General features: G+C 32.3%; 3 protein-coding genes across 4 annotated transcripts; 2 read left to right on the forward strand and 1 right to left on the reverse strand.

Moving 5' to 3' along the window:
- Positions 1–3,980: 3,980 nt before the first annotated feature.
- Positions 3,981–6,226, forward strand: LOC114189065 (cytochrome P450 714C2-like). 2 transcript variants are annotated; one of them, XM_028077769.1, is made up of 5 exons: positions 3,981–4,298; positions 4,491–4,717; positions 4,850–5,097; positions 5,196–5,550; positions 5,627–6,226. In XM_028077769.1, the coding sequence occupies exons 1-5, from the start codon at positions 4,007–4,009 to the stop codon at positions 6,050–6,052; spliced, it is 1,548 nt and encodes a 515-aa protein (XP_027933570.1). In that variant the 5' UTR covers positions 3,981–4,006; the 3' UTR covers positions 6,053–6,226. The 2 variants fall into 2 exon arrangements, with proteins under 2 accessions (XP_027933570.1, XP_027933571.1); XM_028077770.1 differs by having other exon boundaries at positions 4,491–4,711.
- A 12,778-nt stretch (positions 6,227–19,004) lies between these two features.
- On the forward strand, positions 19,005–21,193 carry LOC114186596 (reticulon-like protein B6). The gene is made up of 6 exons (XM_028074549.1): positions 19,005–19,118; positions 19,309–19,550; positions 19,757–19,937; positions 20,532–20,676; positions 20,761–20,830; positions 20,941–21,193. The coding sequence occupies exons 2-6, from the start codon at positions 19,391–19,393 to the stop codon at positions 21,102–21,104; spliced, it is 720 nt and encodes a 239-aa protein (XP_027930350.1). The 5' UTR covers positions 19,005–19,118; positions 19,309–19,390; the 3' UTR covers positions 21,105–21,193.
- Positions 21,194–22,482: 1,289 nt separating this feature from the next.
- On the reverse strand, positions 22,483–24,636 carry LOC114186629. Its single transcript, XM_028074591.1, has 3 exons — positions 24,191–24,636; positions 23,573–23,805; positions 22,483–22,978 (listed from the first exon to the last, which is right to left on the reverse strand). Exons 1-3 carry the CDS (start codon positions 24,470–24,472, stop codon positions 22,786–22,788), a joined length of 708 nt encoding a protein of 235 aa, XP_027930392.1. The 5' UTR covers positions 24,473–24,636; the 3' UTR covers positions 22,483–22,785.
- Positions 24,637–27,352: the final 2,716 nt, after the last annotated feature.

Genomic DNA, 27,352 nt, shown 5'->3' on the forward strand with positions numbered 1-27,352 from the left:
TTGATCTATTAAAAACTTATTTAATATATAAAATACAATATTCTATAATATAAAGGCAAAATTAAAACTTAAAATATAATAATAATATTTAATATTTAATAATAATAAAAAAATAATATATTATATTTTCATCAATAAAATTAAAATCAGATATGTCTGACAAATATATTTTCCGTGGTCTTGTAGGGAGGTTTTCATTTGACGAGGACAGAGCAAGAAAAGAGATAAGATAGCCTCTGTCTTTCATTTTTGTTTCACCGATGTAGGGGTTCCCATTTGGTGTTGGTTTCAAAAAATTGTATCCTTTGTGTTCGTCTCCGGAGTTTCTATTTGTTGGTGCCATTTTGGGTTGGGTCTGGTAAAGTGTTCGCGTTCTTGGTTGTTTGAATAAGGGCGCGTTGAATCCCTTCCCTTTTTAGTTGCTTAAAACTTTTGTGTTTCTGTTTAACTGTTGGAGTTTATTTTTTATTTTCTGTTAATTCTGAAATGTAATGGTTAGTTAAGATTTGATGATAATGGCCTGCAACCTAATTCTCGAGTTTATGTGCGAGTGTTTAAAGAGGTTTATTTTGTCGAATATGAAAAGAAATTATTGTCCAGTGCTTTCTTTATGCATAAATGGAGCTCATGTAATATTGTTTAATTAATGCTTTTGAAACTTAAGCATGATTGCATGTAGGCCAAAGCATATAATGTGATGCTGTGATGCGCGTGGGAGTTGTTTTTTTTTTTTTTTTTTTCTATATTCATATAACGTGGTCAATTATAATAACAGTGACTTAAATTATAAAAATTATGGTCTAAAATTTAGAAAACGTTTTTTAGACATGATCTCGATCAGTATGCATAAGCAATAATTTTCAGTACAACATTTATAAAATTGTTAGTTTAAAATATTCGTAATAAGCAACAATTTTTGTATTGAGTTTAGACTATATTAATATAAATGTTATCTTTGAGGTTAAGTCACATTTATAAAAATGAGATTTTTTTTTAAATTATACATATAGTACTTATACAAAAAATTCAATATTTAAAAAAATGTATGACTTCAAACCACAATATTATACAATTAGATACATTATCAACACTCCAAACAATATTCAAAAGCAAAATATCTATAGTAAATCCATGATAAATGTCATACATATATTTTAATATTAGAGTTGAAACTACATTATTAAAATAACTATTTTAAAGTTATTAGTAAAATGAATCTTTCAAAGTTAAACTTACGAAACTAAAATATAATATAAGTAAAATTGTTTCTTTATTACATAACAAATTTCATTATTCTACAAGATTATCTTTATTGTCTTCGTAGTCTTCATTCTCTGCATTATATTTAAGCTGAAAATAACATCAAAATATATTCTCAATTTTTTTAACATATTATTTATTTTAATTAGTTAATTAAGTAAAAGATTGATGATTCGTGAATATGATAATTAATTTGGAGAATAAATATAGTTTAGGTTTTATATATGTTATTTAATGTGTGACAAAACTGGATAATAGTGAAAATTCCACCAGCCCTCAGCAGATTTGGGGGCCATTGCATTACTGTTTGAGATATGAGATAGACACCTATTTCCGACAGATATAATAGAAAAATTATAATTTGATTTACTTTTTTTATTCATTATTTATTTTCTAGTTTATGTGAATTATTGATTTTTTTAAAAGATAATAATATATTAATGAATGACTTATAAATAAAAAATGTAAGTCATATAAAATAGAAATCATAATATTATTATTCAATATAATAATATCAACAAAACTGCTTCATCCTCCTAATTCAAAAACAAAACATTGAAAGCCCCAGAAAAAAGTATACTAAACTATAAGAGAGAAACAGTAAGCAACAAACTAATGATTTGGTTCAGTTAGACAACGGAAATAAGAGAGATCAAAACATAGACAAAATACTAAATTATAAAATTACGTCATTTACTTGATTTATACATCTGTTCATGCTAAAATATGAATAATTATAAAAACAATCCATTACTATTTTTTATTAAATGTCCTGTTATTGAGATGACAAACTCCTTGTTTTTGTTGAAACCTTCCAAACAAAACATAAGAAACTGTATACAAACAGAGTATCATTCATCAAGCAAACCCTTAAACTAACTTGATGTAACTTCCACCGATAGACTCGACGATGTGAACTGACGTAAGAAAATATTTTATTAATAACTTATTATTTAGATAAAAATTATTAATTATTATAATGACAATTTTATATATTAATTATTAAAATAATTATTATTATGAATATAAAATTATAATTAACTTTTTAAAATTTAGTTAAAAAGAATTGATTATTAAATATTATTTATCAAAATTTTTATTATTAAAAAATTAATTTTAAATAAATCTTTAATTAATTAATAATAATTTAATGATTAATTATAATTTTTATTTATAATAGTTACTATTTTATTAATTAATAACTTTTTATTTTATAAATTAGTATACAGGAAAAACATATTTTCATATGAGACATTCTTTTAATGAATGTTCAGTAATATCATCATGGATAATACCCTTAAAAGGTTTATTAAGTTCACCGAAAAACACTAAAATATCCAATCAAACACTTAAACACTAGAACATCACCCTTGTTTACCTTATTGCAGTACCAACCAACGACATTCTAAAACATATACAGTAATTGATAATGGAATTTTTTAATGTTGAAAATATTTTAATATAATTTAATAAATAAATATTTATGTTTTCATTGATTTTAATTTTATAATTAAATGTTATTTATGATTTTAATTTTAATATATTTTTTATTATGAATTAATCTTTTATTTAATCAGATTTATTATAATTAATTGTTAAATCTCTTCCTGTTATATGTAAATATCTCTTATTTGTACGAGAATAAATACACCAACAAACACCGGATCTCATATAAGTATTTTGTACTTTTACTTATATATTATCTTTAAGACATAGTGCTCATAAGGTTTGGAGATCTTGAGATTTTTCACTCAACTCAATTGATTCGACAGGTTGTTGTATTTTAAATGAGAAACGCATATGATTTTGTTATGTTCTATACAATAGAAATGTTTTCTCTCTAAAGATAGTGCTATGTGTGCTTCAATCCAGACTATTTATACTCCTCCCCTCATCTATTTTTTATATCTTGTTGTTATAAAAGTTATTAGGTCTCTAATTAATATTTATTTATATATATATATATATATATATATTAGTATTATTATTGTTCTAATAATTATTATTATATTATTTCATATTTTTATTATTAATAATTTTATTTTGATTCATCGTTTTCTAACCATATGCACCTATCCATACATACCTAAGATAATATACTAATTATTAATGAGGAAGAATAAGGGGATGTTAAGTGAACGCTTTGGCTGTATATATTATGTTCCTTCATAGTTTTTTTAAATCCGGAAAACTTTTAATCCCACACAACTCCTCTATATCTGGCATAAAGATCTAGAATTTATTTGTGCAAGGAGACCATAAAAAAACAGAGGTAATAAAAGCCTTGCTACACCTAATTTATTTGTGCAATCAGACAATAAAAAAAATAAATAGAGATAACTAGTCTTTGAATGTATACGTTGTCCATGATCTCTAGACAACAAACACACATTAATTTCTCTGAGATTCTTTCCAGAAAGATAGATAACTGCCCTACCTACTCTATCCAACCTTCAATAATCTCCAAATCTGAAAAATACTGATCAATAAAATACCAATAATAATCGAGCTGAATCATTGTCAATACAGAACAGTATATTTTAAAATGATTTATTTAAATATAATAAAATTATATTTATATTTATTTAAAAATAATAATAATAAGAAAATAAAAAAATGAAGCCCGTGCATGCCCACGGGTATCACACAACATATATAAAAAATTCACGGGTTGGGTCTCATACTTATTATACATATATATAAATACACATGTCCATAAGTCTGCTGAGACGAGTGTTCTCTAGCCATGCAGCTTCATTTTGATTCTCAGTTTTTTATGACTATTGTGTTTCTTTCTTTTATTGGGTTTCTATGTTATCTCTACACTTCTTTTGTGGAGAAGCCAAATAAGCTTCTTTCAAAGCTAATGAAGCAAGGTATCAATGGTCCACCTCCAACTATTCTGCTTGGAAATATTTTGGAGTTAAAGAAAGCTCACTCTGCCGCTTCAAAGCCTTCCTCTTCTTCAAAAATCCCTTCTTCTCACAACTGTGCTGCTCTTCTTCTTCCACTCTTCGATAAATGGAGAAACGAATATGGTATATGTGTTTCGTTCTCTTAATATACATCATTATTTGTAGCTACTACCAGTATTGTGTTAGTTAGATCACAAGTATACATAATGCAGGATTTTTCACCATCAGCTTGTGGACTAATTAATCTGTGCAGTGATGTGCAAATAGTTTGAGTGATTTGAGAATCACCATGCTTCAATTATCATGTGTAAACAGGTCAAGTGTTCACGTTTTCTCTTGGAACCATTCAAATACTGTGCGTGAACCAACCAGATATAGTGAGAGACTTCACAGTATGCACATCCTTGGACTTGGGGAAGTCTGCATATCAACTCAAAAACCTAGAGCCTTTGTTGGGTCAAGGCATTTTATCTTCAAATGGGACAAAATGGGTCCACCAAAGAAAGATCCTAGCTCCAGAACTATACATGGAAAAGGTTAAGGTATATATATATATATATATATATATATATATATATATATATATATATATGTATGTATAAGGTTTTCATTTTGCTTGATATTCATATTCATACTTCATATCATTGGAATAACTTTATTTGATGTGCTACTAGGGAATGATGAATATAGTTAGAGAGTCTGCTGTTTCTGTGGTAAACTCGTGGAGTAATAGAATAGAAGCAGAAGGTGGAGTTGCTGACATCGAAATTGACGAGTGCATGAGAAATTTCTCTGGGAATGTTATTTCAAAAGCGTGCTTTGGAAGCAATTATGACAAGAGTGAAGAAATTTTCTTGAAATTCGTAGCTCTCCAAGAGTTATTGTCCTGGAAAAATATCTTCAGACTTATCCCTGGCATGAGGTGCAATGCAGTTTTTCCTTGTGGCTCCAAAAATATTATTGTCATAATTGTCCTTTCCTCTTTCCAATTTAAGATTAATTTACTCGTGCATGTTACAGCTACCTTCCACTAAAGACCAACAGAGAAATATGGAGATTAGAAAAGGAGGTGAAAGAAATCATACTCCAGGTGGTCAAGGAAAGAAAGGAAACTAGTCTTGAGAAGGACTTGCTGCAAGTGGTTCTTGAAAATGTTAAGGATAGTAAGCTAAGTAAAGAGGCCATTGACAATTTTATCGTTGATAACTGCAAGAATATATACTTGGCAGGGTATGAGACAACTGCAGTTTCTGCTACATGGTGCATGATGCTGCTGGCCTCAAACCCAGATTGGCAAGATCGTGTTCGTGCTGAGGTGACTGAAATTTGCAGGGGTGAGATCCCAGATTTTAGTATGCTTAGTAAGATGAAGCAGGTAAGGATGTTAGTTTCAGAAGAAGTTGAGAAATTGAAAATATTATGAAGCATAACTTGCATGTTTGTTGTGGCAGCTAGGAATGGTTATTAATGAAGCATTGCGGCTTTATCCTCCTGTGACTGTGATGTCAAGAGAGGCCTTGGAGGACATGAAATTTGGGGAGCTTGATGCTCCTAAGGGGCTTAACATTTGGGTAATGGTAGTGAGTTTGCATACAAATCCAGATATATGGGGAGATGATGCATACAAATTCAAACCAGAAAGATTTGCGAATGGAACCACAGGGTGTTGCAAGTTGCCACACGTGTACATGCCCTTTGGGGTTGGGCCACGTGTGTGTCTTGGACAGAACTTGGCTATTGTGGAACTTAAGATGATCATAGCTCTCATATTGTCCAAATTCACTTTCTCACTCTCTCCAAGCTACGTTCATTCGCCCACTCTCAGGTTGCTCATAGAGCCTGAACATGGAGTCAATATCTTGGTCAAAAAACTATGAACTGCTCCTTCTAATACTAAGATTTAGCATTCTGGTGAAACTGGTTTTCTATTCATATTTATGTTGATGTTATGATGCATGAAATCTTGTAACTTAAAAATTAGGTTCGTCTTTTGTTTCTCTAGTTTCCTATTTTCAATAAAAGCACTTGTCATTATGCTTCTTGAACCTGCACTCGATTTGTATGCGCTTTGTGAAATTTCTTTCAAATTGACACAACACTGTTGTTGTTCGGTGACATATATTGAGGTGATGTTTTACCTAAGAAAAAAAAAGAAGATAAGAAAATGTTTTGTTTTGGAAGAGGATTTAATCGCATATTTATAAGTGATGAATGGATTTAAAAATTCATGCTCCAAGTCTGATGTAAAAAATAATATCATAAAATATGGATGTCAGATAAACTTGTGAAAAAATCTTGCTCAAATGCAACATTCGAAAAGGAGGGAGACTTGTTAAAGTTGCAACAACCGTAAAGTTATTATTTTTGCATATACTTATAGATATATAACGTTATTAATTTTGCAATATACTTATAGATATATAACATTGTGTGTGTGAAATAGTGTGTGCGTGAGATGATGTGTGTATGTACCGATAAAGTGTTCGTGTTCTTGGTTGTTTGAATAAGGGCGCGTTGAATCCTTCCTTTTTTAGTTGCTTACATCTATTGTGTTTCTGTTTAACTGTTGGAGTTTATTTTTTATTTTCTATTAATTCTGAAATGTAATGGTTAGTTAAAATATGATGATAATGGTCTGCAGCCTAATTCTCGAGTTTATGTGTGAGTGTTTAAAGAGGTTTATTTTGTCTAATGTGGAAGCAGAAACTTGTCTACCTCAGGTTTGTTTGCCTCTAAGGCTAATGGATTTCTGGTTCATATGCATTTCACACTGAATGGTTACTCGGTCTTCGTTAAAGAAAGGAAAATGATTTTTTAACTATTAAATTTTAAAAATTTTCTTTTAGAATTTTAGGTGTCATTTTTTAAGTGGTTTTTATTTTATTTTTTTTTTAATATTCCAAACCCACTTAGAAGATAACATCTCATATTACAAAAGAAAGTTGTCAAAATTTAATAATCAAAATATCATTGTTTTATAAAGAAATTCATGCCACCGGTGTTAGTGATATAAAACAAATGATAATAATATTATAACTACTATTTTTTTACGCTATTTTTTATTATTTAATATAATTTAGTATGAGTTATTGATTAATATATCCTCTCTTATATTTTTTTAGAAATTGCTATCTGTATGAATGAAGCTCATATTATTATAAGGGTTAATTATGTTTTTCGTCTCTCAAGTATGAGTAATTTTTGGTTTTAGTCCCCCACGTAACGTTTGGTCATTTTCAGTCCTCCACGTTTTAAATCTTATGGAATTGGTCCCCAATTTTAAACTTCATTAATTTTAATTCACACGTGTCTAACGGATGGCCACGTAAGAATCCCATTTTCACAGCTGAGAGGAATTTTTTTGCACGTTTTAGTTACTCATTAATAAGGCACATGTCATTAATGTGATTAAAAGAACTTAGCTGAGGTTTATGTTAGCATTAAAATGTCATTAACTTCACTAAACCAACTTACCTGCTGAATGGGGGTTATGTTAGAAAGTAATTAAGGTGTTTTCATTTGTAAAAAATCTCAACTGAGGAGATTTGGAAGAACCCTAGGCACGACGAAGAAGACAGTCCCTAGGCACGACGGAGCAAGCTTTGAACGACGAAGAAGGTGGTGGTAACTGCTCGCATTTGGTGGACGAAGAAGTGAGGTTAGCCGTTTATGCATTTTGAATTTCTTTGGTTTAATGTTCACTTTTGTCTTTACCGTTTATGTGGTTGAATGTTGGATTGGGTTGGTTTGTGATGCGATTTCAAATGTAGGGCTGGAAATGGGGTTCGCGGTTGCGTTCCATCACATGGGTAGGTTTGAATGGAATAGGGGATTGAAGTATGTGGAGGGTGAAATCCATGTGGTATCGGGTATCGATCCAGATTTCTGGTCATTCTTTGAAGCATTAGGCATCGTGAAGGAGTTCAAATACGCTGGAGATGTTAGACTTTGGTGGAAGGGCTCGAAGGAAACGTTGTTGAACAACCTAAGATTGTTGAGTGACGATAAGGAGGCATTGGCGTTGGCTAAGTATGCGGAGGATAGGAATGAAGAAGTAGATATATATGTCCAGCACATTCCTTGTCAGCCTGAGGTGGTTCATTTTATCACTGGTCCTGGAATGGATGAAGAAGTTGGTCAGGAAGAAGTTAGGGTTGACGCACAGAGGTGTGAGACAGAAATAGGAGTTGATGGTGGTCCGGTTGGTGAGACAGACATAGGAGTAGAGGGTGATCAAGAGGTTCAGGTAGAACAAGAGGTTGAGGTTGAAGAAGGGGTTGAGGCACAGAGGTGTGAGACAGAAATAGGAGTTGATGGTGGTCCGGTTGGTGAGACAGACATAGGAGTTGAGGGTGATCAAGAGGTTCATGTAGAACAAGAGGAGGTTGAGGTAGAAGAAGAGGTTGAGGTAGCACAAGTGGGGGGTGGTGAGGATGTGGTAGTTGAGGATGTGTCTGATAAGGATGAAGGTTCTGCTGCAGATAAACTAGATGAGAGTGAAGAAGAAAGGGTGGCAGATGATGATGATGGTTTTGGGATGCACACTGAGTCTGAGGTTAGAAAAATTGGGCCTGTTTTGGATAGGTGGAGAGCAATGAAACGAAATCCAAGCACTGTGAGGAGTAAAAAAGATGTGGGACCTGGTTCATTTGTGACTAATGAGGAAGTTGGACAACATGACATGAGTGATGAATATGATACTGATGAGTTGGATTCAGATGTTGATAGTGAGGATGGTGTTCGTCGCGATGGGCCAAAATTTTCCAGATATAGGGCTGAAGATATGACAAAGGACTTCAAGTTCAAATTAGGAATGGAATTTTCGTCTTTGAAAGATTTCAAGCAAGCATTAATGGAGGATAGTGTTTTAAATGGTAAAGAAGTTCAATTTGTAAAAAATGATCAGAAGAGAGTCAGGGTTGTTTGTAAAAAAAAATGTGGTTTCTTAATGATGGCTAGCAAGGTTGGTGGTAGGGAAACTTTTCAGATCAATACCTTGGTTGGGCGTCATAGATGTGGCAGGGTATTTGGGAACAAAAATGCTAACTGTGATTGGATAGCACAAGTCTTAATAGACAGGTTTATGAATGTTGGTGTAATGACAGTGAGTCAAATTATTGAGGAGATGAAGAAGACATACAGTGTGGGTATAACCCCTTGGAGGGCTGGAAAAGCTAAGCAAATAACAATGGACTGTTTGGTTGGGGATGGACAAAAACAGTACAGTCGTTTACATGATTATGTAGCTGAATTGGTTAGAGTAAAGGCTGGAACATTCAAAATTAAGATCAATCAGCCTCAACCAAGTCTGCCACCAAGGTTTGGTTGTTTCTACATGTGCTTAGAAGGCTGTAAGAATGGGTTTTTGGCTGGGTGCAGGCCCTTTATAGGGGTTGATGGGTGCCACTTGAAAACAACTTATGGTGGTCAACTTTTGGTTGCGGTGGGCAGGGACCCTAATGATCAATACTTTCCACTTGCATTTGCTGCTGTAGAAAACGAATGTAAGGAGACATGGAGGTGGTTTCTTTCACTACTGCTAGAAGATATTGGGGACATTGAAAACCATCGTTGGGTTTTCATCTCAGATCAACAAAAGGTAAACAACTTACTTCCATTCAATTTATATAGCATTCATTCAGACTATATTCTAACACATAACAATTAACTTTTGCAGGGACTTATGACAGTATTTGATGAAATTCTGAATGGGGTGGAGCACCGTTTCTGCTTGAGGCATCTTTATAGTAATTTTAAGAAGAAATTTGGTGGTGGGATAGTTATCAGAGATCTTATGATGGGGGCAGCAAAGTCAACATTCTACGCAGGTTGGAAAAAAAAATGGGTGAGTTAAGAAACATTAACCCTGAAGCCTATAACTGGTTAATTGGCATACCTAGAAGCTCATGGTGTAAGCATGCATTCAGCATATATCCTAGATGTGATGTTTTAATGAATAACCTGTCTGAGTCATTCAATAGTACTATCTTATTAGCTAGGGATAAACCAATTATTAGTATGATGGAATGGATTAGGTCATACACAATGAGTAGATTTGCTACACTAAGAGAAAATTAAATGCATATCCTGGTAATGTTATGCCTAAGCCACATAAAAGGCTTGATAGGGAAGTGGAGAAAAGTGGCAATTGGCTTCCAGTGTGGGCAGGGGGTGCAAAGTTTGAAGTAACACAAGGGTTCACCATGGAGAAGTTTGTGGTAGATCTGAGTAACCATACTTGCACATGTTATTTTTGGGATTTGATAGGCATACCTTGTAGACATGCTGTAGCAGCAACTAATTATAAGGTGGAAAACCCTGAAGCATATGTGCATCCATATTACAAAAGAGCTACATATGAGGCATGTTATAGCCCAGAAATAACCCCAATCAATGGACAACAATTGTGGCCTAAAAGCACTCAACCTGAACTACTCCCACCAATTTATAAAACACCACCTGGGAGACCCAAAAAACTGAGAAGAAGGGAAGCTGATGAACATGTCAGTCATTCCAAGCTATCAAAGAAAAATCTTATCATGAAGTGCAGCAGGTGTAAGCAGATGGGACACAACATTAGGAGTTGTAGAAGGGGAATTAGGCACAGAAAGGTAAGAACACAAACTTGACCTCTGATACAATTTTTTTTTCATTCAAACGAACAAAATCTACAGTTGTAAAACATACCTAATTCACAGGCACAATCACAAGGAACTCCAAGTGTTAGTGCACCTAGCAGCGCTGCAGGACCATCTACCCAAAGCTGCAGTAGTAGAAGAAGATCCAGACTGAGAGTTGCTGCAAACGTGAACCAGGGAGAGAGACCACCAACAACCCAAACCAGAAGCATGGCTGCACAAGTGATAGGGTCTCAAGCAAGTACTGCAACCTCTGCTCAACCCACGTGAAATACAATGAGGAATCAAACTGTTTTGGTTGCTTTTAATGGTGGACCACTTTTTGTAGCAGTGGGCAATATCATAGTGGACAACTTTTTGGATTAAAGCAATATTGTATTCAGATGTATGGACCACATGTCTGGTGTCCAATACTTTATTGAATGTAGTTAAACTTATTTTATTCAGATTTATGGACCACATGTCTGGTGTCCATTAAAACTTGTGTATGAATTACTTGTGTTTTGTGAATGAAGTAAAACTTTGTGTATGGATTATTTGTGTTTTGTGATAATGCAGTTAAACTTTGTGTACGGATTACTTGTGTTTTGTGATAATGCAGTAAAACTTCGTGTATGGATTAATTTGATGAAATCAATTAAATGTATATCCTGTTAACATCAAAGGAAACCTTACAGGATAAAAGTCACGGCAAATAACCACTGCTATTTAACAATGAATTAAAACACAACCATGTAAAACACAATTGAACTTCTCATTTCATTCATTACTGCCATATTACAAATACAAAACACTTCCCCAACAGAAGTTACCTCAAACTTACTTAACCATTAAAGTTCCATACATAACTAATCACAGCTAAATAATAGTTACTAAAAAACTAGTTGCAATTGAACTTGAACAGCAACATAAAAACAAAGACAAATGTTAATGTCCACGACAAAAGGAAAAAAACTTGCATGAATCTTCCAAACTTTTTCTCTTCTTGCAATTTCGCCTTCAATTTCTCATTTTTCTTAATCAACTCCACTATAACTTTCTCCTTCTCCAAACACACTTCATCTTCTTCAGTTCGTGTTCTACCACTGTATTCAAAGTCCGGTGCGTTTCCTTCATATTTAGAATCTTCTTCATTAAACCATTCAAAGAAATTGCATTGAGAATTGGACTGCATAAATAAAATAAAACCATTAAGAAATCAAAGGAAATCAAGTTCGCCCAATAAATACCAAATTTGTCACTTACAGCCCAGTTTCTACATCTCCAAAATAATCTCCCTTTGTTCTTCAAAGTCGTTGCCTTTAGGAGCAGTAATCTTTCCCCACACCCACACAGTTTGGATGTCATATCCGACGACGATGAACAGCTCTGCAAAATTTTCGAACCATTACTCCTCTGCGTACAATGAATCACTCTACTCCCACTTTTCATCACCCTAAAACGATCTTCAAACTTCAATTTTGGCTGCCAACACGAACACTCATCAATAATACGATACCCCCCCAAACCAACACGAACACTCCAATTTTAGGGTTTCAGAAAGACCCCAAATCCCTCTTTTAAAACGGTCCTAAAATATCAAGACCACGTGTTGTTCATCAATTCCTCTCAGCTGTGAAAACGGGATCCTTACGTGGCCATTCGTTAGACACGTGTGAATTAAAATTAACGGAGTTTAAAATTGGGGACCAATTCCATAAGATTTAAAACGTGGAGGACTGAAAATGACCAAACGTTACGTGGGGAACTAAAACCAAAAATTACCCATACTTGAGGGACAAAAAACATAATTAACCCTTATTATAATATTGTTTAATTAATACTTTTAAAAAGTAAGCATGATTGCATGTGGGGTCAAGGCATATAATGGTGATGGCCTTCATGATACGTGATGTGTGTGGGAGTAATTTTCTTTTTATTCTATATTCATATAATATGTTCAATTATAATAAAATTTACTTTATACAACATCATAAAATAGTGACTTAAATTATAAAAATTTTGGTCTAAAGTCTAGACAGCGATCTTTTAGACGTGATCTATATGAGTGTGATCATATATAATAAATAATAGTTTCAGTACAACAACATTTATAAAAACTATTATTTAAAATATTCATAATAGATAACAATTTTTATGTTGAATTCAGACCATATTAATATAAATGTTGCCTCCGAGTTTAAGCTACATTTATTAAAATGTGGTTTTATGAGATTTTCATTTTTTAAATTATACATAGATTACTTATAAAAAAATTCAATATAAAAAAATGCACATCTTCAAACCACAATATTATATAATTAAACATTATACTATATCAATATTCTAAACCATATTCGTAAGCAAAATATCTATATTAAATAATAATAAATGTTATTTATACATATATTTCGATGTTTGAGTTGAAACTATATAATTAAAATAACTATTTTAAAGTCATTAATAAGATGAACCTTTGGATAAACCTACAAAGTTAAAATATAATATATCTAAAATTGTTTTTTTATTGCATAACAAATTTTATTATTCTACAATATTATTTTTATTGTCTCCGAATCTTCATTATCTATATTATATTCAAGTTGAAAATAACATGAAAATATATTGTCAAAAATTTTAACATATTATTCATTTTAATTAATTAATTAAGTAAGTAAAAGATTGATGATTCGTGAATATGATTATTAATTTGGAGAATAAATATCGGTTAGGTTTTATATATGTTATTTAATGTGTGACAAAACTAGATTACAGTGAAAATCCCACTGGCCCTTAGCAGATTTGGGTGGCGGCCATTGCATCAGTATTTGAGATAGACAAGTATCTCTGGCAAATATAATAATATCAACAAAGCTGTTTCATTCTCCGTATTCAAAAACAAAACATCGAAAGCTCCAGAAAAAATTATACTATATTATAAGAGAGAAACAGTAAGCAACCAACTAATGATTTGGTTCAGTTAGACAACGGAAATAAGAGAGACCAAAACATAGACAAATTACAAATTTATAAAATTACGTCATTTACTTGATTCATACAGCTGCTCATTCTATAATATGAACCATTATAAAAACAATCCATAACTATTTTTTATTAAATAGCCTGTTATTGGGATGACAAACTCCTTGTTTTGGGTTTTGTTGAAACCTTTCAAACAAAATATAAGTGTCGCAATCGGAATTGTAATAGTAAGACGAATAAAAAAGAAACGGGTTTAAAAAGATATTTGTAGTCATTATCATAGTTATTGTTGAGAAATTATGGAAAATCATAAAGATAAAGTAAGTCTGCGAAAAAATAAATTTTGAGCTTGAAAGTCGGTTACACGTAGGAAAGATGTTAGCATCTAGAGCGCTTGTCCAAGGGCGGTACCTTTAATTAAACATACAAAGTTGATATGGTTTTCAAAATGTTAATTTTCCCCAAAAAATAATAAGACAAATGATACTAAAAAGAGACGAAAATATTTATTTTGAATTTTTTTAGGTCCAACAAGGATTGACTTTGGTCATACGTATTCATTCAAAAGAAAAAATCATTGGGTTACGTAGTTCTTAAAAGAAACAGTTTGGACAACTATTTGAAAAATGATTTAATTTTTTGAAAGTGAATCTGACAAGGACTTACCTTACTCCTACGTATCTCACACGGGAGAATCAAGAATAACGTAGTTTTTAAAAGACCTTTTTTTGTTTGAAAATGTTGATATCTTTATATTTTGAAAATGTTATATTTTTGTGGTATTTTTGAATTATTTGAAAATTGGTGTCACACGACGCGAGTGGTTGAACAGACACTAAAAAGAAAAAAAAAACTATTTTTTGGTATTTTTTTAAAAGTAGATTAATTTTTATGTTTTTATCTTATTTTAATAAAAATGTTAATGTACAAGAAAGTGAGGTGTTAAAAAGCAAATGGAGTGAAAAGTTTAAAATACGTACCTAAGAGCTAAAATAAAGGTCCAAAATCTAAAATAGCCCAATATAGGTGTAGAATAGTAAAAGACATGGTGCAGTGAGCAAAATATTTTGAGGTGTGTGTAGTGAAAAATGGGGTGTAGCGAGTAAACATAATAAAACAGACATAAGGACAACAAACAAAACATAAGGAGGTGCGGGGTTATAATAACGAGAGTGCACGCAGAAAAAGAAGACAAAACCCAATAAACACATGAGGTGTATAAAAGGTGAAAACTAGGGTGCACAAAGAAATGGTGGATTTACATGAAGGATCAAGGTGATGATGATTCAGTGTGGTATTGATGGGGTAGTGTCAGTGTTGAACTTGTGAAAACCCATGTGCGGGTGAAAAAATGGAGTGGAAGAGGGATCCCCGTGAGAATCCTGAGGAGCCAATTTATCTGTATATGGTGGATTCTGCTAGCGTGTTCAATGGTGTTGATGAAGAGAAAAATGATGATCGACGTTGTTGGCGGTTGCGTATGTTGATGGGTTTGTTTACTGTGCTCGTTGGTTTGAAAAAATTTGAGTTTAAATGTGACGTGACATGTAGCTTCGCTTTCAGTTTGTTTATCTCTTCCTTTCTTACAACATTCTTGTTCACTAATTCATCACACTCTCGTTGCAACACTGCAATCTTTATCGTTGATTCCTTATTGCATTGGTCATCTAAGCTTCCAAGTTGGGTATGAACAATCCATGAACTTAGACTGATTTCAGACCTTCCCAGCAACACACCTTCCTCTTCAACATATTATGTGAGAAGGTTGGTCGTCTCTTCCCTCTTATTTTCGGATTGACAATCCCTTGCACAATGTTCGACTTTACCACAACTGAGACACTTATTTGAGTAGCACTTATTTGCATAGTGATCATATTTGCCACATTTGAAACACTTAAAAGCTTAGTTGCTTGATCGACCTCCTCTTCATTGATCTCGTCCTTGGCCATGCTAATCTCTTCTTCTTGTCTTTGACTTATATCACCAGGATAGCTTTTTATACCTTCATGTTCTGAGTATAAGATGTCTTATTCTCCTTTATGATTGCATTTGCTTGAAGTGCATGATCAAAAGACTCCTCTTCATTTTTTTTCCTTCTTCGCTGCTCATGCGCATCAAACGACCCAACAAGCTTTTTCACCGAGAGCATTGACAAATCCTTTGACTCTTTAATTGCACACACAATATTCTCAAAATCATCGATTAATTACCTTAAGATTTTCTCCACCACTCGACAAGTGGACAGGGTCTCTCCATTCCTTCTGAGCTGATTCACCATAGTCTCAACAAACTCACTTTTGATAATCCAGTTCTGCAACTATCCTCGTTTAAGTTTACTTAACAAAAAACTGGAATCATCCTTCTCCCTGTCCTCTCTCTCACTCACACCTCTTATATCAAACAAAATTTGGAAATTGCATTCAAAAGGTAACGACTTCAATGTTGGCAAATAAATTCAATTGAAAGTTGTCTGACTATCGTGGCCAGTCAAAAACCGTGAATTACGACTTTAATTAAAGAAGTCGTTTTCATGACATACGACTTACATGGTAAATTCTTTAAAATCTGGCTATTACAGTAATTTTTATATAAAACTATACTACTTTCGTAAAAAACAAAAAAAAAACAAAATTTCTCCCATATATAGTTACTGAACAGACACAATTCGAAGTATTTACATGTACAAAAAAAAATTATAAATAGGTGATTTTACATAACAGGATGATCAGTAACAGTGCTTAGTAGTTTAATGCACAGTTCTATTGAACAGCGAAAGTTTACAAATGCAAAACTTTCACATATTAAATATTAGAGTTGTTCCAAAAGTTATAAGTTGTGTTGTTTAAAAAAAAAAAGGTATAAATACACATTTGGTACCCAAACTTTTTCAGAAAGTTCAATGTGGTACCCGAACTTTAGGAATGTTCAATTTGGTACCCCAATTTTCTAAAGAGGTTCAATTTGGTCCTCTCCGTTAAGTTGGAATTAACACCGTGTCCGTACAGGACACGTGTCAAGCCATGAAATTTTTATTTTTTTTTTATTTTTTTTTAAAATTAATTTTTTTTTTCAAAAAATTAATTTTTTTTTTTCGAAAAATTTAAAAAAACTGCCACGTGTCAGTTTATTATCGTGCCACGTGGCAGCTTACAAGCATGACACGTGGCAGTGTAATAGTTATTTTCAATTTAGTACCCCAGTTTAAATTTTTGGTTCAATTTAGTACCCAAATTTTTTAAAATGATCCAATTTCGTCCTTTCCTATTTGAGACCAAATTAGTAAATAAGCTTAATTATAATTTATATAAACATGTTAAAATAATTGTTTTGAATTTATACATCAAATCACTACACCTAAATATTCAAATTATTTTATTTTTTACAAGTGTAAAAAATTTCATGTATAAAAAATTACAAAGGTTAAAATGAAGAAAATAAAATAATTTAAGTATTTAGGTGTAGTGATTTGATGTATAAATTCAAAACAATTATTTTAACATGTTTATATAAATTATAATTAAGCTTATTTACTAATTTGGTCTCAAATAGGAAATGACGAAATTGGATCATTTTAAAAAATTTGGATACTAAATTGAACCAAAAATTTAAACTGGGGTACTAAATTGAAAATAACTATTACACTGCCACGTGTCATGCTTGTAAGCTGCCACGTGGCACGATAATAAACTGACACGTGGCAGTTTTTTTAAATTTTTCGAAAAAAAAAATTAATTTTTTGGAAAAAAAAATTAATTTAAAAAAAAATAAAAAAAAAATAAAAATTTCATGGCTTGTACGGACACGGTGTTAACTCCAACTTAACGGAGAGGACCAAATTGAACCTTTTTAGAAAATTGGGGTCATTGAACATTCCTAAAGTTCGGGTACCACATTAAACTTTCCGAAAAAGTTTGGGTACCAAATGTGTATTTATACCAAAAAAAATTATAATATGATGATGTTGTTAGTTATTCATTGACTTTCACAAGTTTGTCTAAAAGAAATGAGTAGAATGTTGTAAAAAAACAAGAATTAAAATGTTAGACAAAGTAGTTTACACAAAAAATCATGAATTTAAGAAAAAGAAAAATTTAGAATTATATGATAGTAAGACACCGTCTTTAAAGACAGTGACGTAACTTAAATAAAATATCCAGGATCTAAAATTTGATTTTTTATATATAATTTTTTGAAGTAAAAAAGTATTTTCTTTACTTAAACAATCCCATTCAAACTTTTCGAATTTTTATCTTCTTTTATTGAATTCAGATAAATGATTATTCTTTTTTTTATTTCAAGATTATTCAACTAATTCATTGTATTTAGTGGACAATACAAAATATCAACCTTTTATAATGTTGGATTATATACTAATTTGAGAAAATATAATTAGGATTCATGCCAATTTCATACAAAAAAAAATTCTAAAATCATAGTTAGGGTTCATACTAAGTTGAAAGAACTTAATTTGGAAGCAATATCGTAATGAAAGAATCATAAATATAACATACATAAATCATATTAGAATATTGATTCATGAGATAATGTATGTATTTGTATTCTCTCTGTTTCCCAATTTTTTTTGTTGTAATCTGTCTTTCTTTTATTTCACATTTTCTAGATGACTTGGTGTGAAAAAAAATCTTATAATCAGATATAGAACCTTAACTCCTTTAATCCACTTATTAGTTAAGGTCCATCTAATTAATTTTTATTTTACTTTTTAAACAATAAATATATATATATATATATATATATATATATATATATATATATATATATATATATATATATATATATATATTAAAATCTTAGGGAAAGCATGGTTCCCTTAATCCCAAACAAAGTCCGCCTATGCTTAAAGGTAAGGAAACTATAAGACTGGGAAAGAAAGATGTGGAAATAAAGTTTTAAGACTTGAAAGAAAACAATTTTGAATATTTATTCGTAGAACTTTTTTTCTTAATTTAACTAAATAAAAAGAAATTTATATTAGAAATATTTATTTATTATAAATTTTAAGTATACGAAACGAATATTTATTTGTGTAATGTATAGATATAAAAAACAAATATTTCATTATAGATAAATATCATACAAAAATAAGTTAATTTGAAAAGAGAAAAAAAAAACAATAAAAAACAAAGAGGAAAATAATATTTATTTAAACTCGTGATTGCTTTCATGCGAATATTAAGGGGTGGATTACGGAGTACATAGGTTCTCTGAGATTTGTAACAATACAGAGGTAGAAAACAGAGTTTCTCCAACATGAATCCATATATTCTTGAAAAGAAGAAATCTCGAAAAGGATAAACTCTCCACTGTTTATTGATTCATGATAGTAAGAACTTGTATATTTCATCTCACAGACTTTGAATATTTGTGCATCAGCATGCAAATTCTTGTGCATTTGTCATAATTTGAATGAATGTTCTTCATTTGTTCATGGAACGAACATATTTGTAACATTGATTAATTAATATTTTGTTAATGCATGTCATTGTTTTTTCTGGAAATGTCATTCTTTACAGGTTATACTGTACGTAACAACATTAAGAAAGGATCCAACGTATAAGGAAGAGGAGGTTAAATAATACCTGAACCAAAAAATTCATGGATGTTGCAGACTCGGATTTTCTCAGTAACAAAGAATTCGATGATGAAGACTCTGAATTTGAGACTGATTTTGAGAGATATTTTGTGTTCTCCACTGCCAAGAACCGCTTCTTTGGCCGGAAAATACCTCTTCGTGTTACCCTAGGCTCTGGACTGAGTATTCTCCTCTGGCTCTTTTGCATAATTTCTTCATACTTGACATAATCTGCAAATTTCATTTGTGTTGCAAAAATCGCATTGAATCTGTTAACATAGTATTAGGGTGTGAATTAGAAATTACGGTATCATTTTACACAGAACAGTTTGCAAAACTGTTGAGGTTATGGTAGAAACTATTGTAAACCTTGGTTTCTTTTTTCTTAGTCGCTGATATTATACTCTGGAGGAAGAAGAAGATCTCATTAAGCGTTCTTGTTGGTGTAACTTTGATATGGTTGCTTTTTAAGAGGATGGATTACACCGTGATTAGTTTCATTTGTGACTCTCTCATGCTTCTAATGGCAATGTTATTCATACGGAGCCTTTTAACATCCGTCATTCGCATGTGAGTTTAATTCACTCTATCAGTCAGTTCTTAAAGTATTTCTTCCCTATTTTAAGACTCTCAATCCAGCTAATGTAACTTGCTATTAGTAAATTGATATATACTTTCAAGAGATATTTTTAATATTAACTTGCATTTTTTTCCTTTGATGAAAAGCTTCTTTAATTAGTCATCTGTAGCATCCTTCCTGTTATATTCATACTTAATTTTGGAGTAACAATTTACAATGATACAACTCCACCTATTATGTCTATTACCACCACATCCAGGTGTTGTTTCTTATCTTTGGGAGGATATGACAGTGGGATAACTGATTGATATTAAAATATTTTTTGTTTAGTTATTCTTGTTTGCCCTTATTATCTGTCACAGACAAATCAAATTGCCATGTTAAAGCAGTGTGATTCTTGTTTTATAACCAGTGTGAATGAACCAACAAGTCCCTGCCTAGAGGGCTAGGCAAGAGCTGGTGGTATGAGAATTTGTTTTCTCCTATCTCTTCACACTGTGTTGCCTGCTTATTTTCACTGTCTGCACACTTATTTAGATTATTGTTTTACACCAAGAAATGATGCTATCTTCCTGTTGATACAGATTACCACCACTTGAATTATCATCATTCCTCTTACCCAAAGGATTGCTTGTCAATACAGCTATTTCAGTGACACGTATACTTAATAATCTACTCATAACATTTGGGATCATAGCTTCCGGACAAGATTTGAAGAAATTTATCTTGGTGCTTCTCAGCATGTTCCTAACCTTTCTTACTCATCTTGTCAAAATGCTATTTGGTTTTATCTGACAAGAATGTAATCTGCAGGTCACAGGGACATTAGGAGCTATCTCATTTCTTGACTATCGGTACCCTGCTGCAACTCTAATCTACATAGGTCAGCTACCTAATTCATGCATTTATTTGTCATAACAATGAAACATTGAGTGATTCTACTTAAGTGCAAGTTAGTACTAATCTGCTTTCTCTTTTGCTTTGATGGTGCAGCATCTGTGATATTGCTGATAGTGCCAGTGGTATATGAAAAGCATGGGGATATTATTGATATCCTTGCTGAAAGGACCCTGTTTGAGTTGAATAATCTATATGAAAATTTGATGATGAAGATTTTCGGGAAATCGCAACCCTCGCAAGAGTACATTCAGGATTAGAAGTAATGAAATTCCTTTTCATACCATGGCATTGATTAACTATGTACAAACTTGTAGTTAACACGTATTATGTGATTAACAGAAATATAATGGGGAAATATAATTTGATTATTGATCTTTAGAAATCGATTATTACTGCTACCAAAAAAACTTTGCAGGGTTAACCATTTAGTGTGCAAGAACCATTTTCCATACTCGATTGCTATTGGTTACTTATACAGGCTTCTGTAACCATGTAAACCATCATAGTATATTTTCTTTTGGTGTACTATTATATCGTCCTGCGCCTCTTGCATGCAGAATAGGTCCAATTTTGTGTCACTCATTTGCTTGGCGTTTCGAAGTTCACTGGAAACTTTCATTAGAAAGTAAAAAGAAACATAAATAGAAAACAAAAGCGCTGTAGAAATTGTTTACAACCTGTTCTCTGTCGTCCTTTAAGAAACCAGATCTAAATGAATCATTTAGTTTGCTTCACAAATAATGATATCATGTATCAATATATGTACCAAAAAGGTTTACATATTAAGGTTTATTAAACATTTGATATACTTTTTCTGTTTTTGACTGGATGCTGGATAATGAGCATTTCACTATCATCCAGGGAACAGTTGTTCTTGTTGGCAAGTGTCATACCTAGAAAGGCCAATATTTGTGAGTATAAAGATGCATCATTAGTGAGTCATTGAGGAAGGTAACAGAAATCTCTAGTAGACGGACCATAACAGAGGCAGGCTGTAGTTGATGTCTGGCAGACTCATGGAAAGAATGAATCAAGGGAATGACTTTACAACCTTCAAGAAATGCAGAAAGTGTTCTACTTACGTGAACTAGAAAGAAACCTAGTGGTTCTTCTTTCTTTGAAGCATAACTTCATTGCACTAAAGAAATATATCAGACCATTTTTCTTTTTGTTATAAAATGGCATCTACAGTAGGCAAAGGGTAGGTCTAGACATAACAACACGTGAAAAGTAATACCAATTTCCACACTGTTGAATTTAGTCGTGGACATGATCAACTTCATATATAATAAAATTTGCAGACCTCTGTATGAAATCAAATAGCCCAACACTTATTTGGCTTTTTTTCTGCTATTCCCCGTATCAAAGTGAATCTTGTAAGAATAAAAATAGGAGCATCCCCTGAGAAACTACCTTAAGTCATCCAATGATAGCCTGTCTTTTATGCTAAGTATTACAGTCTGTCAAGCCATTATGGAGTTTATTTTATTACTTCCCCACTCAGTTTGTGCTGTTACATGAAAAAAGTATAAAGTGAGTACACTTGCTTGAGGTAAGTTCATTTGATGAATTGTTATTTCAAGCCTCACAAGCAAGCTTTAGATAATGTAAATTTGAGAGCCTTAGAAGTCAGTCTATTCAAAAGATAAAAAAAATATATTAAGTTCCACGCCTTCACATACATTTCTAGAAACAGAGAACATCAATCTCATAACAATATACATACTTAACTCATTTGATAGACATAAAATGCAATTCCTACAACTTAGATCCTAAGGGCAACACTTCAACTTAAATAATCATACTACCTCCCAAAAATACAAAACTGAATGCAATTTTAGCCCTCTTTAACTACCATCCAGCTGCACTTGCACAGAAATCATTAGAGAAAAAGATTTAAGATTATCAAGCACTGAAGCAGTGCTGATAAAGATTATCTTAAGGCTTCACCTCGTTCTGAACAGGGGGCAAGAAGGGTTCCCACCATCCAGATTCATATTTGGGATAGGGTGCCACCCATTTCTCAGGCTTCTCAAACTTCAAATCAGTAGGATTGAAAGCTAATGCTTCTTCTAGAGTCTCAGCTTCAAAACTGTCAGATAAAACTCGGTCCAGTCTCAACTTCATGAACCTGCCAAAAGTCCAAACCATACATAGGGACAGAATTACAAAGTGGCTGAAGCATTATAAACTGGCATTTGATGCTATTCTGATGATTTTCATTGCAGCAATTTTGTTGATCAAACACTGCTTCTTTCTTACACCATTGTTTCATGTTATATCATTTGAAAGGGTGGAGCTCCTACCAGCAGAACACAAACACTAAAAGTAAAGGGAGGAAAATATACAGAAACCCTTTTACAACATTTAACAACTGGCAGCTTTAAGATTGTGAAATAAAAAAAAGCTAAATGATCAATTTTTTCTTGAGAAGTGAGAATCACCATGATGCAAGCATATAAAATAGCATCGATTTTCCCACATAGACTTAGATTAGGTTGTCAAGCATAGGTAGCTAGGGATTTGTCAACATATAATGGCTTTCAATCCAAACAACTGTATGAAAACATTCAGAGACACACATAACTTGTATATAATATGGAAAAATTTCCCTTCTTTCATTGTTTATGATACCCAATCCAAGAATCATATTTTCATTTATACTCCATAGTTTAAAGCGCTTGTAGAATCAATCGCTGAAAAAATGAGGAGTTGGTGTTCTTACTTGATCCAGGTACCATTGGTTGACACAAGAGCAACAGCAGGTCTCTTTAACCTCTTGGTAATGTTAGGGAACTTATCCAAGAACTTAGGCTCAATGACAAGCCAGAAATCCTGTTCTTGATTACGCTCCCCAAAGAGACGGAGCCGCTCAAACAATTGCTCCTGGAAATGCTCCTCCTCATCCAACATAAATTTTGCATTTGCAACAACAAAATAATACTTGTTTGCTTCATTCTGCAAAAGACAAGCCAAAAAAGAAAAAATAAAAAAAGCTAAAAGTTAATTGTAATGCTCTGACAGTGTAAAACAATGTAATCAAATCACCCTACATGTCACTTTTAAGGTAGCTGTGGTAAAAATTAACAAATTGATCATACATTATGGTCTGAGATTAGATGACAATGCATAGCATATTTTCTTATAAAGTAATTATCTTCAAAACCGATTGAAAAAGTACACCATCAAGCGTTTCTCTGGTTACAAGGATAACAACCCTCAGTAGAGAACAACCCAGAATAACATAACAAAGGAAAAACATCAAAACTGAAAAAAAACGGTCAAAAAATCCAAAATTGAGGACAAATTCAATGTGGGGTTGGAGTGGGAGAGAGGAACAAACCTTGGTGGGAGGATCAGATGAGTTGAGCTGGTCAGAATCAACAGATGCAACAGCTGTGGTGAAGGGGCGTGCAGGTGCTGATTCCTTGAAGGAAGAGAGAAAGGTGAAGCTTTTGTTGGTGGGAGACACCAAACTCATGGAAGAGGAGTGAGTCCTGTTGGAAACACTGTACCTTCTGTGTCCATTGACTGAGGCAAGAGTGGTGGCATGGTGTTGTTGAGCATGGTTCTGAGCCACCATTGTGGTTGATGAACCCAAAGTAAGAGTGGCCATACCAAGCATCGTGGTCTTGTTCCCTCAACACTCTTCTTCCAAACTTTTCTTGTTTCTCAGAATCTCTCAAGTTGGGAGAAGATAGAAAGAGAGAGTAAGTTTGTGCTTTGGGCTTGGAAGAAGAAATGAAGGCTGCAAATGGCGCATGGACAGTGGCCAATGGGACAAGTTAGGAGATATCAACGACAACCTTATCTAGTTATCTAAATCTACCTATATTACTTACCTTCCTAGTTACTTTACTAAATATTTAATTACCATATAATTATATTATAATAATAAAAACATTGAAACAATTATTTTGCGTACATAACAAATAAAATAATTATAATATTAATCTTTTTTACTTTTTATCTCTGATTTATAATTTCTGTCTTCATATTTGAAAAGTTTTATGTTCTTATCTAATCCATAATTTTATATATGTCTTACTCTTTATTTTTATTAATTGAAGTGTAGATATAACAGATTCATTTAAAATGTTACTAATAATCGATTTTATTCATTAAAAGTAAAGAAAAAAATATGCATAAAAATCGTGTTTTCAAAATTTTAATACTTTTTACATTTGATATAGTCATACCTGCATAAACTAGAAAAAAATGACAGAAAAACACAAAAATTGAACTAAAAAATCACGTTCTTTAAAATAATGTTTACATTACAACAAACGAAACTACTACAGTAGATTTAAACTAAAGAAATTATTCCATTAATAAATGCATTCGTCAATTGAACCATTAATTATAACGAATTTATTTTCACACTTGCAAATGCCACTATAAAACATCGTTACCTAAACCTAAATTAGTTAGGATCTTGTTTATGTTTAAAAAAAGGATAATGATAGTTCAACCCGGCAATTTTTACCTCTTTTTAACCCGCTTAAGTGTCACCTTAACGTGGCATTTTTGTTTCGTTATTTTAATAATTTTAAGTTGTGTGATGTGGCCCCTTAAGTTGCGTGTTGGGGTGGAGAAAATGATAGGCGCGTGTGCGTGGGAAAAACAGAGAAGGTTGGCAAAGTGGTTTCACCACTCAAGCGGTTCACTTTAGATTTTGTTTTTATATAGTGGATTTTCGGAAACAGTTTCGTTGCCCCAACGGAAGCAGCGGAGACATTGTTTTTTCAGACTTCTGTTCACCTTTTCCGGCAACCTAAGAGAAAAAGGTTTCCTTTTAGAACCCTAATTTTAGTTTCCATTGTTTTGTCTTCGGTTAGTGTTAACCAATGGTGAAGTGTTTCTTTCTTTTCAGAACTTGAAGTGCCTCCGTTGAATTGAAAGCGAGCGAAGAGGTTCCCAGCCCTGAAGCGGTTCGTCTTTTGTCGTCTTCGAAGCAATTGTCGTCACGGTGGGCATCGTGGTGTGGCACATGGTTTCACGGTTTGGTTGTTTAAAGGAGAGCAAAGCGAGTGAAACCTTTTCGGTCTGTGCATTTTTTTGTTGTTGTAGTAGTTTGACTGAGATGTTGGAAGAAGACATAAACGTTCGAAATTCATTTTTCGTGGTTTGTTGTCAGTGATTGTAAACTGAAATTGTGTTGATTGGAAAATCACAATTACTGCAACCAATAAGTGCCTTTTTCCAACTTAAATAAGTGGTTTTTTTGTTACCATTTTTTGAACACTGAAAACCAAGATTGATGTTGTCGTTAACATTCTTTGTTTTATATTTGGACTTTTAAGCGTCTTGGATTAGGTGCACCTAATAGGGAGGTAGTCTTTCCAAGAAGTGCTTGAGCACTATGATCTTTATAGGGTAGCATAATGGTTGTTTTTGAAAAGGTTTATTGTTGTCAATATAATGTGATAGTCATGGTCACTTTAGAAGTAGTTGTCATTGATGAATTGGTTTAATTGTTGATATTATTTTGTATACAATTATTGTATATGTCCATATGAATGTTCTTCTCTTATGAATGAAAAATTATAATGAAAAATTATAATTAGTAATGGAAATTGAATTCAAATTTTGAAAGTACTGCCCAGGTGTGATGTGTTCAAAATGATATCCAGAAAAAAGTCACTTATTGGTGCTGAGAAAAGCATTTATTGTTTCTGGTAATAATGTTTCCCTGATTTCTAGTGTTCAAAAAGTGGTAACGAAAAAGCCACTAATTTTTGCTGGAAAAGACACTTATTGGTTACGATAATTGACATTTCTGAATCAACTCAATTTCAGTCTTGGAAGTTTCAAATGTGGTCAAAGGTGGATCCAATTGAACTAAACCATTTCTTCAATTTGTGGAAAGTACAAAGTCACAAACAAAATAAACAAACTCTCAAAAAACAACTCTGCTTTGTCTTGTTCAAAAAGTGATAACGAAAAAATCACTTATTTCTGCTAGCAAAGACACTTATTGGTTGCGTTAATTGACATTTGTGAATCAACACAATTTCAGTTTTGCAATTTTCAAACATGGTCAAAGGTTGATTCCATTGAACTAAATCATTACTTCAATTCATGGAAAGTACAAAGTCACATAAACAAAATAAAAAAACTCTCAAAAAACAACTCTGATATGTGTTGTTCAAAAAATGGTACCGAAAAAGCCAGTTATTTCTGCTGGAAAAGGCACTTATTGATTGCGGTAATTTTCATTTCTGAATCAAGACAATTGTTGTCTTGTAATTTTCAAACATGGTCAAAGGTTGATTCTATTGAAGTAAATCATTACTTCAATTAATGGAAAGTACCTAGTGACTTAAAAAATAAACAAAGTCTCAATAAACAACCATGATTTCCAGTGTTCAAAAAGTGGTAACAAAAAAACCATTTATTTATGCTAGAAAAGGCACTTATTGGTTGCAGTAATTGTCATTTTTGAATCAACACAATTTCAGGCTTGCAATTTTCAAACGTTGTCAAAGGTTGATTCTATTGAAAT

Source organism: Vigna unguiculata, chromosome 6 (genome assembly GCF_004118075.2).
Source record: "Vigna unguiculata cultivar IT97K-499-35 chromosome 6, ASM411807v1, whole genome shotgun sequence".
NCBI classification, from domain to species: domain Eukaryota; kingdom Viridiplantae; phylum Streptophyta; class Magnoliopsida; order Fabales; family Fabaceae; genus Vigna; species Vigna unguiculata.

Bases quoted from the DNA above. Each gene is read 5' to 3' on its own strand.
- LOC114186629 (XM_028074591.1), bottom strand. From the start codon at position 24,472: ATGCTTGGTATGGCCACTCTTACTTTGGGTTCATCAACCACAATGGTG. The intron at 23,806-24,190 runs GTTTGTTCCTCT...TGTCTTTTGCAG, and splicing joins CATCTGATCCTCCCACCAAG to AATGAAGCAAACAAGTATTA. The intron at 22,979-23,572 runs GTAAGAACACCA...GACTTTTGGCAG, and splicing joins ACCAATGGTACCTGGATCAA to GTTCATGAAGTTGAGACTGG.
- LOC114189065 (XM_028077769.1), top strand. From the start codon at position 4,007: ATGCAGCTTCATTTTGATTCTCAGTTTTTTATGACTATTGTGTTTCTT. The intron at 4,718-4,849 runs GTATATATATAT...ATGTGCTACTAG, and splicing joins TATACATGGAAAAGGTTAAG to GGAATGATGAATATAGTTAG. The intron at 5,551-5,626 runs GTAAGGATGTTA...TTGTTGTGGCAG, and splicing joins TGCTTAGTAAGATGAAGCAG to CTAGGAATGGTTATTAATGA.
- LOC114186596 (XM_028074549.1), top strand. From the start codon at position 19,391: ATGGATGTTGCAGACTCGGATTTTCTCAGTAACAAAGAATTCGATGAT. The intron at 19,551-19,756 runs GTATTCTCCTCT...CTTTTTTCTTAG, and splicing joins TACCCTAGGCTCTGGACTGA to TCGCTGATATTATACTCTGG. The intron at 20,677-20,760 runs GTGCTTCTCAGC...TGTAATCTGCAG, and splicing joins ATTTGAAGAAATTTATCTTG to GTCACAGGGACATTAGGAGC.